This window comes from Syngnathoides biaculeatus, chromosome 10, assembly GCF_019802595.1.
Source record: "Syngnathoides biaculeatus isolate LvHL_M chromosome 10, ASM1980259v1, whole genome shotgun sequence".
Classification (NCBI taxonomy): Eukaryota; Metazoa; Chordata; class Actinopteri; order Syngnathiformes; family Syngnathidae; genus Syngnathoides; species Syngnathoides biaculeatus.
In genome coordinates this window covers 13,775,534-13,790,537 of record NC_084649.1, presented here as the reverse complement: position 1 = coordinate 13,790,537, position 15,004 = coordinate 13,775,534, and the positions used below count along the sequence as shown (strand labels likewise).

At 42.7% G+C, this 15,004-nt stretch overlaps 2 protein-coding genes across 6 annotated transcripts in view; one reads left to right on the top strand and one right to left on the bottom strand.

The window, feature by feature from the left end:
* stat2 (signal transducer and activator of transcription 2) overlaps window positions 1-15,004 on the top strand; it is a 76,916-nt gene that overhangs the window by 30,183 nt on the left and 31,729 nt on the right. The window lies entirely within an intron of this gene.
* Window positions 1-15,004, bottom strand: part of LOC133507404 (zinc finger protein 385A-like) — a 29,376-nt gene that overhangs the window by 9,556 nt on the left and 4,816 nt on the right. For 3 of the 5 annotated variants that reach the window (XM_061832361.1, XM_061832362.1, XM_061832364.1), the window contains exons 2-3: window positions 3,219-3,367; window positions 449-559 (exon numbers count right to left, since the gene is read on the bottom strand). In XM_061832361.1, the coding sequence (XP_061688345.1) occupies window positions 449-559; window positions 3,219-3,367 (260 nt within the window). Of the gene's footprint in view, window positions 1-448; window positions 560-1,111; window positions 1,248-3,218; window positions 3,368-5,688; window positions 6,227-15,004 lie in introns of those variants that run through there. The other 2 variants (XM_061832365.1, XM_061832363.1) reach the window with 2 other exon arrangements.

Below are 15,004 nucleotides of genomic sequence, written 5' to 3'. Positions count from 1 at the left end.
TTTTACTTCTTGGCCTTGTGTCCTGTCTCACACCTCTTCCATTATATTCTCATCAAAGTAAATCTAATAGTCTCCTGGACCCTGACACTTGCTCTCTAATGTTGAGCTATCAGGACCAACCCAATCAACCAGCAGTCGATGCTATTCAGGACAAAATTCAAGTTAATTATTAAATTGAGCATATGCAGCATATTAAAATCATCGTAATGTTTCCAAAAAACTCATTTAAGATGGCTGCACGAATAAAAGGGCAAAGCAGCCAAAACTGTGAGCCTCACAAAATATCCATAATCATCTTGTTCTTGCCCGTTTACTCTTTCCTTCACAATAGCAGCATGTTTTTTGTGGTTCAATTAAAAATTATACAGTACAGTATCACCTGACTGAAAGCTGAACTTTAATTGGACATTTGTTATTAGGGTGAGGACTGTGATGTCAGGTTCCATACCTCGGAGTTGAAACGTATTTGACAGACATTGCAGGAGATGATGGGGCGCTTTGTTTTCACCATGGGATGCCCGAAAGTGTGCGTCATGACGGCCTTCTGCACAGGGTCCATCTGAGGAGAGCAAGCACAAAGGTCACTTGACAGATTCAACAACACTGGACGAGATGTTTGGCTGTGGTCACAGCCTTTAGCAAGGTTCCACCAAGTAAATGTGGAGAGGGTAAATAGTGCAGGTGCCTGACAGGGGGGGGCTGCTAAAAAGAGATGAAAACAAGAAGTGTGAATTTGGGAAGAAGTGATTGATGTGGACAGCAGGGGGGGTGCATGCTGTTTCTCAGCAGCTGTTGTTGTCTGGGCTTCACTTCCTGGGTGCGGTTCAAATACTTTAATTCACATCGTGACTTGAAGGGCCTAATTACAGACCTCATCCATTCCAAATAAGACTACATATGTTTTGGTTAGAATATTAAGAAGATAGGATGGAGTAAGCAGTGTCTCTGAGGGTTGAATGGATCCATCTCAATAACACCCCCCCCCCAAAAAAAAAAAAGTCAGACTCGTCAATTTTGGAGCTCACATGCAGGCCACCGTACATGTGAAGTCGCTTGCGCTTACTGTAAGTATTCAGAAGCATACAGTGTGGGCGTTGCCCTCAGCACCCACCCCAAAACTTTCTGTGGTTTTACTCAGCATATCATCTGCTGCCTCCACTCTGGACGCTTGCTGCCAAATCAGAGACTGTTTACGGGCTGCAGCTGCCGAAACCCGAGGAAACCGTCTTGGTCAGAAAACCTGAATCCTGTTGGAATGCATTGTTAGCATAGTCACATTTCCTCTTTATTTTTGGCCTTTTTTTTTCTTCTTCTTGGCCTCATCCTTTTGTAGCTTTCAATTTATTTACACTATTCTTTCGATGGATCATGCATGTGTGTGCGTTTGTGTGTGTTTGTGTGTATGTGTGTATACACACCTGCGTGTGTGTGTCACGCAACAAGTTTCATGAGTAATTAATATAGGTGTAATCTGTGTAACAGCCCATTCAAGGCCCCTCTGGTCCCACTCCACTATTCAATTCTTAATTAGCTTATCTAAATTTCAGTCAATTCAACATCTATTAAAATTAATTCATCATACAGATCCCAAATGTGGGGAAAGAAATTAACCAAATGCATATTGAGGACGCAAAAGTCTTGATTAAAAGTAGTAATGCAGCAGGGTCGGTATCGGTCCTGATACTGTGTCTCCATACTTGTACTACAACGCCGATAACGGTTCACAAGCCTGTCATATACAGTACCTTCCGAGTTGGGGCCATGTCAAGGTAAATGTGAAAAGGCACAATTTTATGTCACTGCAAATTATGATCTGCAAAATGCTTGATGCCTGAGGCCCCGTGAGCTGGGTGGGTGGGTGTGCCACTGATGCCTCAGCCACCTCATCTGGCTCCTCTCAATGTGGAGGAGCAGCGGCTCGACACTTGAGTACCTCCCGGATGACCGAGCATCTCACCCTATCTCTCAGGGAGAACCCGGACACCTGCTCTCATCGAAACTCATTTACGCTGCTTGTATCCAGGATCTTGTTCTTTCGGTCACGACCCACAGCTCGTGCCCATGGATTGAGGGTCTGAACGTAGATCGACTGTTAAATTGAGAGCTTTGCCTTTTGACTTAGCTCCCTCTTCACCACAACGGACCGATACAAAGTCCGCATCACTGCAGACGCTGCACCGATCTGTCGATCTCCCGCTCCATTTTTCCCTCACTCCTGAACAAGACCCCAAGATGTTTGAACTCCTCCACTTGGGAAAGGATCTCCTCCCCTATTCGAAGAGGGCACGCCACCCTTTTCCGACTGAGGACCATGGTCTCTGATTTGGAGGTTCTGATTCTCATCCCAGCTGTAGATATTAATATATATAATTATTATATGATGTATTTTATATACTATTTTATATTTTCTCAGTATCATCAATGTAAGTACTTGTACTCATCTAAAAAAAAACTGGTGTCAGTGCATCCGTACTTGAACGAAATAGAATCAAAAAATTGTCATGGCAATGTTGACTAACCTTTTGTTGAGTATGGATGCTTGAAATATAAAATACTTAGTAGATCTCAGGAAAATGATGGACCTATAAGTAAATTAACTGTAGAGTTCAAGAAAGGCAGAAGTTGTTGGTGTGATGATACCTTGGGCCTTGTGATATTTTTATTGTCGGTAAACATGTTTAGAAGACCATAAAAGAACCATGTGAATGTAGTCCATTTAGTGTTTATTCATAGTAAGCAGAAGAGTGATTAGTGAAGGTCTCCTAACCTTAGTGGCTACACTCCATGTCCTCAATAACGCCGGATGAATCATAAACTCACGGAAGGGTCATTTTGCCCAAGCGCATGCAGATGACCGAGATGATGATGTGTGTGGCCACACTGACCTTCACATGAAACATAATCTGGAAATGGGAACCAGAAAATGCTGACTATAGAGATCACAGCCCGGGCTCCTCATATGATAGATTAGCTGTAAGTCATTTTAGTATTGTACAACACTCACCAAGGCTTTTTTTCTTCTTTTTTAAAAATGAATGTCTCTATTGATTAAAATTTAAATAGCTGTCACTTTGCCGAAAAAATGTGTATATCCACTTTACTTGTTGCTGGAGGAAAAGATCCAAGACCATCAAACACCAACTCTGTTTTGTGTTTATCCCCAATTCTGTTTGCACACTTTCGCATCCATGCCTGGTGAGGTGACTTGGACCACTTACTGTATTAAAGTTGTGGAAGAGACCCAAGGTTGCAGGGTGCGGTGATTCCAGGGGGAATTGTAGGAAGGGCTTCATGTCAAGCGGGGATGGTGGGATGACGGCTGGGCTCCTGAGGAAGGCAGGGACCGGCCCCGCTCGGTTTACACTTCCTGTACAGAAAGGGAATTTGAGATTAAAATAACGATGTGCGCTAATAGATTATCCTTCCTCTCATGTGCCAAGAACTACCTTTGACCCCAACTACAGTTCTTGCAGTATTGTGGATCATGTATACTTTAAAATTAATGCAATTCATGCTTTGGTTTTGATCAGGACCCTTTGAAAGTATAAGTTAGTTCAGTTTGCAGTAAAGTTTTCGCATGGACCAATAATAAATAAAACATACATTTTCCACTGAAAAGAAACCCACAGATGGTAGCTTAATGCCAGTCTGATACATCGTATGAAATTATTCATTAATATTTGAAGGTTTGTAGAAAATTTTGTTCTGAGCAACAGCATGAAAACTTCCTGAAAACTAATAGAATAGTGCAAAATGTCTTTTTGAGGCAAGGATCAGACGACAAGACAAATTTGGCCTTTCACGATTTTATATGTCACGCTACCGCTATAAAATCTTAACGTTTCTCGATCAGACAGTGGCAACACTACACGACATCAATTCTGATACCACTACATCCCATCTTTTGTGATCACTGGGCATTGTCTTGTCAGACCCAACTGTGGGAGAGGGAGAACCAGAAAACGTGTCACCGGTAAACGCAACCGAATGCATGCACTACCATGGCGATGACAACAACAATAGATCACACTAGTATATTGTGTGGGGAACAAAAGAACAAAATGAGAAATAATGTGATGCTCGGTGGAGGACGTTCGTTCACGGATTGCTTGAGGTATGTTCAGTTTCGGTAAACATTAGATTGTGCGTGTGAGTAAATGTTGACTGCAAGCACGGGAGGACACAAAATAGACAATTGGTCAATGTTGGAAGGTTGTCATTGATCAATCACACAACACAGAAGCACAAAAAAAAAAAATCTGATATTGTAGACTTTTCATTTTGGCGTACATCTGGGCTGTTGGCGTGAGAGAGGAAGACACATAAAAAAGACCAAAGGAGAATCAGCAAATTAAGTGTTATCGCAGGGCCAAATCATTGGTCGTGGACTACATCACACTAACAAGTTTTGTCGTTAATGACAAAATGTGTCGGGCCCGATCTTGGAAATTTCCCGCAATAGCTAATCGAGTCAGTAGAGCTCGTTCACGTGACGTCACCATTTTCACGGTGCCATATTGCCGGTTAAACGGAGCTGGTTGAAATTGTGGGAGAGATTGAACCAGGGGGAGAGTATTTACAATACCCGAGATGACAGATATTCAGAGATCATTCTTTGGAATACCATCTGAAAAGACCAGAAAATATCGATGGATTACGGCAATTAAACATGATGGATGGTGTCCAACCAAAATAATTGGAGCAATGGCTCCATTTTAGGTCGGAATTATTCTTCTCAATCTCAAATTACCAAGAAGTATTTGGAATGCAAAGTTGGCTCATTTGAGAACAATGCGTATTAAAAAAAAAACAAGAAGCTGTCGCAGAGGTTTAAGGAGGTTAAGTGTGCCCGTAATCGCTTCCGTGTACGTTCCATGGAGACGACTCATCCTCTTTTTTTTTTTTTTCCCAATCAAAGTTAATGAATGCGAGTTTGTGTAAAACCAGGGGTCATGTATTTAAATATTGGTATTTGTATTGAATAGTAGCTGAAAAGATCGATGGATTCCGGCAAAGTTTAATGTGTCGCCGAACGCTTCCGCGTTCACGATGTGAAAACCCGTCACTATGTGGGATTTAATCCTTATTGAGAACAGATCCAGCAACAAAGTATTTGTATGCGTCCAGACTTTTCTACGCTTTCAAACTTTTCCGTGTAAATCTCAATGACTTACCAGATTCATGTGTGGACCCAGTTGTCCAAGACAAGCGGAAGCGAATTAACAGTCCAATTTCTTATTGGCGAAAACATCAGCAAATTAGATCAACCCGGCATTAAATACGGGTCCTCTATGCCGGGTTGATCTAATTTTTCCACGTATCTCCAGTTATTTTCACCTTCTACATGTCTAACGGTACTGGATAAGACTCTAAGCATCGTGCTTTAAGACATATTTTTCTTTTTGTCTCCAACTGACTTACGATTGACCAATGCTTTGTTAAACCGGCAATATGGCGAGGTAAGCAGAAGTCACGTGATTTTATGACTTAGGTGCACGAGCTCTATACCAGGTCTAAAATCCTGCAGTCTTTTCTAAGCATGAGGTGAAATTTTTCAGAAAAAGCCCTTTAGTAATGAACAGCATATACTTAAAGCAATTCAGAAGCATATACTTTTTTCATGTAAGTTTCATTTATGCATATTTTATTGAGAATCAAAACATGCACTGAATCAAAATGTTGATCCACCTTCTGCCTGCACCTCTCCTCCCGCATCTCTTGCTCACTTTCCTCTCACTTGCAGCTCAGCCTCAGTGGATGCTTTTACTTAAGGACTCTTCTGTGATGGGCGGGGAGGGGGGCTAAGCTCCTTAAGCCTCACAACTGGGGTGCTGCAGATATTTACCTCCTCTCAGTTTCTGTGCTGCTTCTTTCTGTCACCAGACATTGTTTTCTGTCCTCGTTTCATGGTCTCTTACTTCTGATTGCACCAAAATCCACGCTTTTGCACTTCTGCAGCATTCCGAGCTACTGATTGTTTTATTTCTCCTCTTCCATTTGATCTTTGCCACTATTTAGCACATTTCTTCCCGCTGTCATGGTCTCTGGAGAGGAATCTGCAGCGCACTTAAGGCCCAGTCAGACAACACCAGAGACCATTTTTGTATAATATTTTCTTCTGAGATTATATGCATTATACGCATCCTGTATTGCAACTACTTTATGATGACTGGCTACGTGGTACAGTACTTAAACTGTTAGGTATACAATGAGAGTTGGTACAGGGAAAATGAACAAATTCGAGTTCCTATCACTGATGATAAAAGCAATGTGAAATCCGCTGTCAGGAGTAGAAACAGATGAAGGGCAAAGTATTTCCTCTCGTTGTTTCTCTTCAGATTGTTTGAATCCTTACAAGACTGTTGTAGTTGGATGCCATACTAGAAACGGAATATTTTTGGGCCAAGACAAACAGGGAAACTCCTGAATTCCTCCTGATCTACATGCAAGTTATTTTTCAAAATCAGTCTCACTGTAATCTCATGATTTTATTAATCCAGACACACACTACTTGGACATAACTGTTGATCTGAAGTCGGTAGCGTTCACAGTTTGATTCTAATTCCACAACCACCGAATATACAAATGGCGTTTTGATCACTTTGTGTTTGCATCACAAATGCCTCGAAGACATTTGAAAAAGAGTTCATATGGATGACAGGCATTTCTGTAGGGTGCATGGTGGCATTATGTGACAAGTGGGATTGTGTGGCACGATGTACAATACTGGCGGTCATGGAGGACATCTACCGTAACGCCGCTGTGTTTGTAATACTTATTATGTTTAAACCGTCATGAAATAGTTTTGCACAATGACATTAAGCAGCCATTTGAATTTGTTCCAAAGGCTTTTTGTACGGTCGAGCCTCTGCTAAATCATGACTTCGATGGGCACAGGTAGCTGTGATCCCAGTAGACACCTGACAAGGATCTCCTGGCCAAAAGCTCAACATTGCTAGATGTTCAGAAACTGCGATCAGATGGCACCATAATTTATGTGCACATCTCTATTTATGTCCATTTACTGCATCTCTGAAAATATTACAACAGTCAGCCCAATATTTTGGAATTTATAGACGAAGCGTTTTCCTCTTCACCACAGGGAGCGCTCACTGTAGTGATATGCGGGGCCTGTTCTTGTAATAAGGTTGAAGCTGCCATGAATAGAGATTTCTACCTAAATTCGACTGATAAATCGTGACAGTTATGAGACATTAAGCCACGTTCAGGTTTTTTACGCTTATGTAAAGCATTTTAGACTGATCCCGTCGTGTTTACCATTTTAATGAATGACACTGTGATTAGTAAGTGATTTTACAGCATATTTAATTATCAGTTGAAGAGAATTTTATGGTGGTGTAGCTGTCGTTCATGTGAGAGTGCAACAATACTTGACTTGAGGCCAGAGGTGCAAAATTGACGGTCAGAGACATGGTACATACATTTAAATCTGCATTTTTTGTTTTGTTTTACAATAAACCAATTGAAATTTGCATTGAATCAAACGTCTCATAGGGCCTCTTGACTTGGACGAGGTTTTTTTTTTTTCTTTTTCCAGAGAACAGTCTATTGTAAGATATGCAGCCGTTGGACATGTTGACAAAGCGCAGTCTAAAGAAAGGCTACAGATCTTTGAAAACTAGTACAGGCCATGAATCAAAACTAAAAAGTAGTACAACTCTTTCATGCAAACTAGTCGCTTTGATCTGCCCGTCGTGCTGTCATTCTTCTTTTCCTTTCGGCTTGTCCCGTTAGGTGTCGCCACATCATGTCATCTTTTTCCATCTAAGCCTATCTCCTGCATCTTCCTCTCTAACCCCAACTGCCCTCGTGTCTTCCCTCACAACATCCATCAACCTTGTTTTTGGTCTTCCTCTCGCTCTTTTGCCTGGCAGCTCCATCCTCAGCACCCTTCTACCAATATACTCACTCTCACGCCTCTGGACATGTCCAAACCGTCGAAGTGTGCTCTCTCTAACCTTGTCCCCAAAACATCCCTCTTTGGCTGTCCCTCTAATGAGCTCATATCTAATCCTATCCAACCTGCTCACTCCGAGACAGAACCTTAACATCTTCTTTCTTATAAACAAATGGGTCTTGAATTCAAGGTTACCGTAACATTCTGCTAGGTCTATCGATATCTAGTTATTGGAGTCAAAACAATGAAAGCAGGCTGGAAACCTGTGATATAATGAAATGCTTGGCTAACAATGCAAATAAGGGCAGGACGACTTCTCAAGCAGTATAGATTAAGGCGGGAGGTGCGACGCTTCCTCTTTGCCTAGCCAAGCGTGCTCCCGCTGCTCATTTTACGCCACATTAGTTTAAAAGTCAAATCATTTCTGCCGTTCCTTCATTAACATTGCAGCAGACCACAATAGAGCATTTATTTAAAGTTATCACGCTGCCATTTTAGTCACATGCTGTGCCATCTCTAAGCAGCTTTCGTTCCACGACCCACCGTATATGTTCTTCCCGAGCGATTTACAATGACATCAGATAAGTGAATGCTGCGCCTCTTCAACACCCACAACATAGACCGACTGCCATTGATTGGACACATTCAGAAGAGAGTTTAAGTGTTAAAGTGCTGTCAAACTCTATAAATCCAGACCTCACCATCAATTGGCACTTCACTCAGAAAAAAAGGAACAGCTCACCCCCCCCCCCTTCATAGCGACTGCATTTTGTTTTCTCATGCAAATGTGTGACTGTGAAAAAGATCAATGCGCATGTAATAGCTTATTGAATTTTTGCTTAGATTTGTGAGAGCCAGGCTGAAATGAAGAGATGCAGGCTGAAGGCAAAGGAATAAAGAAAAAAATAGACAACCACTGGCAGCGGCTTATCACCGCAAAGCATGACATGCACACGCAGACACGTGCACGCCACCGTGCTGTGTCTAAGGCCTCTCAAATTGCCAATTCATTTGGCCAATTTAGGTTTAATGATCACGGAGGTAATGTCAATGTCAGCGGCAATGGTGCAGCCTCTTAGTATTCCCTGCCCGACTGCATCGGTGCGCTCCATGGTGGGACCAAGACAGGGAATGGGAGGGGCTGTTGGGAGGTGGGCTGAAGGTCTGGCTGCCAAAATAAATTAAAAAAAAAAAAGAAAAGAAATGCAGCCATCTTTCCTTCCTGGCTCGGCGCAAAATGCCAGGCCCCTCACATCTGCATGTAAATGGGCTGCTGTGCACAAATACCACGAGAAGCCTCCCACCGCCTCCCCTGACAACGCTGGTGCACAGAGTCTCCAATGTGGTGCCTGCAGGTCTGTCTTGACCCACTCTGCTCGTGTTTATTTTTCCCCCCAGTTTATGTGGCGGTGTCACACATTCTCAGGTTGATTTGGTGGTAAATGACGCCGTAAAGTGTGGATGATTATTTATGAGCATCGTTTAACGCTCCTGCTGGCAGAGATCTGACTTGCTCATCGTTTCTCTGTAAAATAATTCGAAGGGCTTTCTATACGGGGAACTTTGTTGTGACTGTCTCAGTGGAGAAAGATGCCACTGTGAAGGACTAAGCATGAAATCCAATTTACTGCAGCTCAGCTTACCCCCAAACTCATTTGAAGCTATTTCAACCCAAGTAAGGGACAGACAACAAAGCACACAAACCACTGCAGTTTAACGTCTGGGCTCGGTCTTGATGAATGTCGCCTCAGTGCGTGTGAGATCTGGACAGCGGTGGTTGATTTAGGTTTGCACTTTGTTTTAATGATAGATGCTCTGCGCCCCAGTGGCTGAGCTTAAATGCCGCTTGCCACAGAACTCCCACAATTCCTTTCACTGCGAGAGTGAATGTGTGTGTGTCGTCTTGTCTTGCCCTAGTTCAATTCTCTGAATTCTCACAGTTTTTAAAATGAACTTCCACGTATTTCATCATCATATCACTATTTCTACCACTCACATGACTTGTGATGATTACATACGCTTACAGTCAAATTGTTTTTAAGTCAGAATTTTCACAGACACGAAAATTGTGCAAACGGCCGCCATTTCGATGTATGTCGGATTAACAAAATGGCATGCATACATCTGATTAGCAAGGAGATAATCTTGCGGTGGAATAATAGCAGCTGAGGGGGATGAAGTCGATAGAGTGCGAGTAAAATAAGCACTGGACTAAGAAGGGGAAAGACAGGGAAGGCATCTGAGATTGGGGAGGGGGGTTGGGGGAGCGCATGTTTTAAGGTGAGTCCAAGGTGAACTGAGGATGGAAAAAGCTGTGTAACCTGCAGGTTAATTTACAAACGAAACCTCACTGGCAGTTGCAGAAGAATGTGACACGCATCTGTTAACAGCTCCATGTTATTGTCAAGCAGCCTCCGCGCAGCCATTACCTGCCTCCAAGGCTTAACTTTTGGCTGTCACATGCAAAATGTCACATGCGCATGAGAAATTTGGGATTATTTTCCATCTGTCCTCATGGGATGGTTATGTTTTGTCTCATTTTAGACATAGAACATCCCGAGCTGTCTAGCAGTTATATTGGACCATGTATGTAGTGTAAAACTAGACAAATCAGCACATTAGCCCAGCACATGAAAAATGCCCTTAAAAATCCACAAAACTGCCATTGTTGTGGTTGTGAGATAATGTACTCATTCTTCACAAGACCTTAGATCAGAAAGCATTATAGAATGTACTTTTTTGCGACCTGTAGTAATGGATAGGCTGATAGATGAGGTTAGACTGGAATCCCCTTGCACCATGATGTTCGCAGATGACATTGCGATATGCAGTGAAAGCAGGGAGCAGGTGGAGGAACAATTAGAAAGATGGAGGCATGCACTGGAAAGGAGAGGAATAAAGATTAGCCAAAGTAAAACAGAATATATATGTGTAAATGAGAGGGGCAGTGATGGAAGAGTGAAGCTCCAGGGAGAAGATATGGTGAGGGTGGAGGACTTCAAATACTTGGGGTCAACAATACAGAGTAATGGAGAGTGTGGTGAGGAAGTGAAGAAACGGGTCAGAGCGGGGTGGAACAGTTGGCGGAAGGTGTCTGGTGTTCTATGCGACAGAAGAGTCTCCGCTAGGATGAACGGCAAAGTTTATAAAACAGTGGTGAGGCCGGCCATGATGTACGGATTAGAGACGGTTGGCTCTGAAGAAACCACAGGAAGCAGAAGTGGAGGTGGCATAAATGAAGATGTTGAGGTTCTCGCTCGGAGTGAGCAGGTTGGATAGGATTAGAAATGAGCTCATTAGAGGGACAGCCAATGTTGGATGTTTTGGAGACAAGGTTAGAGAGAGAAGACTTCGATGGTTTGAACATGTTCAGAGGCGTGAGAGTGAGTATATTGGTAGAAGGGTGCTGAGGATGGCGCCTCCGGGCAAAAGAACGAGAGGAAGACCAAAGAAAAGTTCGATGGATGTGGTGAGGGAAGACATGAAGAACAGTGGGTGTTAGAGAGGAAGACGCACGAGATAGGCATAAACGGAAAAAGATGACACGCTGTGGCGATCCCTAACGGGATAAGCTGAAAGGAAAAGAAGAAGAAGACTTTTTGGGAACCTGTTCTCCTGTTATTTGATAAAACAAACAAACAAAAAAAATACATATATATACTGTGTGTATATATATATATATATATATATATACACACACACACACACCACACACACACACAGTATGTTTTTAGGTCAGGCGAAAGCCCTGTCTAATAAAAAAGAAAAAAGGATTGTTTTGTTGCCAACTTGTGGCATTCAATGCACAAAAAAAAAAACCCTTATAGGGCGGGTGTCAATGAGGGCTTGGCGATATGGCCTCAAGGCCTTTTTTTACTCTCATGTATGCAGCAACCGCACTGACGTCACTGTGGTTCTCCCGCGCGTAGTTTGGCTTCATTCTCAAGCACAACTAACGCACGCTGTTTTGAAAATGTGCAGCATTTCTCCAAGTCAGAAGTGTCACTTTTTAGTTATTTCCAGTAGACGTTTTTACTTTCCTCTCTGTAACAAAGGAACAACAATGGCAAGTGTGGAATAGCGTTTGCTTGAACAAATAGAACTAAATGACCAGATGACGCATTTAATTATGCTGCAAAATCAAATAAGAAAAGTGACGTCGGTGGTACGTGGAGCCGGGAGGAACAATGAGTTACATCATCGCAGCATGTGACTAAAATGGGCCAATCACAAGAGATGATCTGCACGGCTTTCTCCACGCTGCAACTTTTTTTGATGGGGACCTACGCAGAGGTGCTGTGCATAGGTCACGTGATGCAATGCGGGTGTTGTCAACTGCGCAACTGCAGGAGTATAAAGTGGCCTTCAAATTCATATCATTCCAATCCATTTTCCATTTATATTCCAGTCCATTTTTCATCCGTATGTAAATTAGAACTAACTTTGTGATATAAATTCAAGTGTCACAATTTTCCTATATCGGACTTCATTACCTAGTCCTTTAGAAAAGGGCAAATTCATAAAAAAAGAAATAATCAATTAAAGGTAACATCAAAACCAAACGATATACAGTAATGTCATTTTGAGATTTATTGTTCAGATCTCCAATTTCAATCTTTAATCTCAGTACTCTATGGTCCAAAATAGTGCAAACTAACACAAATGACATTGCTGAAATTGTAAATATTCCATCCATCCATCATGTCAGCCGCCTATCCTCATAAGGGCCGCAGGAGCGCCGGAGTCGATCCCAGCTATCTTCGGGCAAGAGGTGGGGTACACCCTGAAGTGGTTGCCAGACAATCGCAGTGCAGATCGAAACAAACAAACATTTGCACTCACATTCACACCTATGGGCAATTTAGGGTCTCCAATGAATGCGTGTTTTGTGGATGTGGGAGGTAACCAGAGTGCCTGGGAAAAAAAAACCCAAACATGCAGGCATGAGGAGAACATGCAAACTCCACGCAGGCGGGGCCAGGATTTAAACCTTCGTCATCAGAATTGTGAGCCAGACGCACAAAGCAGTTGTCCCACTGTGCTCCCATTGTAAATATTGAATATGCTAATATACTTTGGACCTTATCGGCTCCTCGTCCTGGTTGATGTGTGCAGTAACGTACCGATTCATTTCCAGTTTTCAAAGGTGTGTGCTATCTTTGTAGCTGTTACTGTATACTATTTTCTCTCTAGACACTTCCTAATTTACCATCTAATTTGCTGGTCAGTTGACTAGTCTCTGCTGAGACACTGCTCCAGCCACATCTTTCTTTAAAGTGTACCGTACCACTTCAGCATTTGTTATGAAGTTTCGGTACATTTTGTACAATAGACTCACTCTTTCGCCTCTGGACATGTCCAAACCATCGAAGTGTGCTCTCTCTAACCCTGTCTCCAAAACATCCAACTTTGGCTGTCCCTCTAATGAGCTCATTTCTAATCGTATCAAACCTGCTCACACCAAGCGAGAACCTCAGCATCTTCATTTCTGCTACCTCAAGTTCTGCTTCCTGTTGTTTCTTCAGCGCCACGTCTCTAATCCGTACATCATGGCTGGCCTCACCGCTGTTTTATGAAGTTTGCCGTTCATCCTAGCGAAGACTCTTCTGTCACATAGAACACCAGACACCTTCCGCCAACTGTTCCACCCCGCTTGGACTCGTTTCTTCACTTCCTTACCACACACACCTTTGGCTCTGTATTGTTGACCTCAAATATTTAAAGTCGTCCACCCCCATTATCTCTTCTCCCTGGAGCTTCACCCCTCCTCCTCCGCCCCTCACATTAATGCACATATATTCTGTTTTACCTCGGCTAATCTTCATTCCTCTCCTTTCCAGTGCGTGCCTCCACCTTTCTAATTTTTCTTCTGCCTGCTCACTGCTTTCACTGCAGATCACAATATCATCTGCGAACATCATGGTCCAAGGGGATTCCAGTCTAACCTCATCTGTCAGCCTATCCATTACTACCGCAAACAGGAAGGGGCTCAGAGCGTATCCCTGATGCAGTTCCACCTCCACCTTAAATTCTTCTGACACACCTATGGCACATCTCACCGCTGTTCTGCCGCCCCCATACATGTCCTTTACTATTCTAACATATTTCTCCACCAAACTAGACTTGCGCATGCAGTACCACAGTTGCTCCCTTGCTACTCTGTCATAGGCTTTCTCTAGTCTACAAAGACACAACGTAGCTCCTTCTGACCTTGTCTGTACTTTTCCATGAGCATCCTCAAGGCAAATAATGCATCTGTGGTACTCTTTCTAGGCTTGAAACCATACTGTTGCTCGCAGATACTTCTGTCCTGCGTCTCTCCTCCACTACACTTTCACATAACTTCATTGTGTGGCTCATCATCTTTATTCCTCTGTAGTTTCCACAGTTCTGAACATCGCCTTGGTTCTTAAAAATGGGAACTAGCACACTTTTCCTTCCAGGTACACCTTGATCTCCTTTATTAAAAATGATACTTTTCAGAAATGTGACTTATTCACTGCCAAGTAGGCGAGGATTTGTCACTGTACTGTAAGCTAAATTCGTACTATATACTGTCCCGTATATACGCCCCTAAGTGTCAGCTACTAATGGATTTTTGCTTTTCACGGGGGATGGCCTTGCTGAGGAGTAAACAGTGGTTCACTCTTGTTTCGCTGAACTCAGCAAGAACGAAATGTAAAACAAAAGACAAACATCTCTAAAATAAACTGTCAAATGGAAACTGGATGTATTCAGAAAAGCCCTTATTTCACATCTTTTTACTTATAATTGCTCTTTACATGAGACAGGCTGTGGGGAGCTTCCACCAACCAGCAGAATAAAACATAAGACCAGAGAACATAATCAAGCCACAACTCTATTCAAAGAAGCTTCTTAGCACCTCTGTAAACTCCTCTCTGGATTCAGTCCTTTCGGGAGATGTTGGAATGTTGCAGAATCTATCTTCATTATTCTGAGGTCACGGTTTTGTGCAGTTTAAGTCCAGCAGAGGAGCGTTATGGCATGAAACCACACTGAGGGAAGTGAAAGTCATTAAGAAATCCACTGGCAACGTTACTAGCAGCCTTGCCACTCCAAATTTTT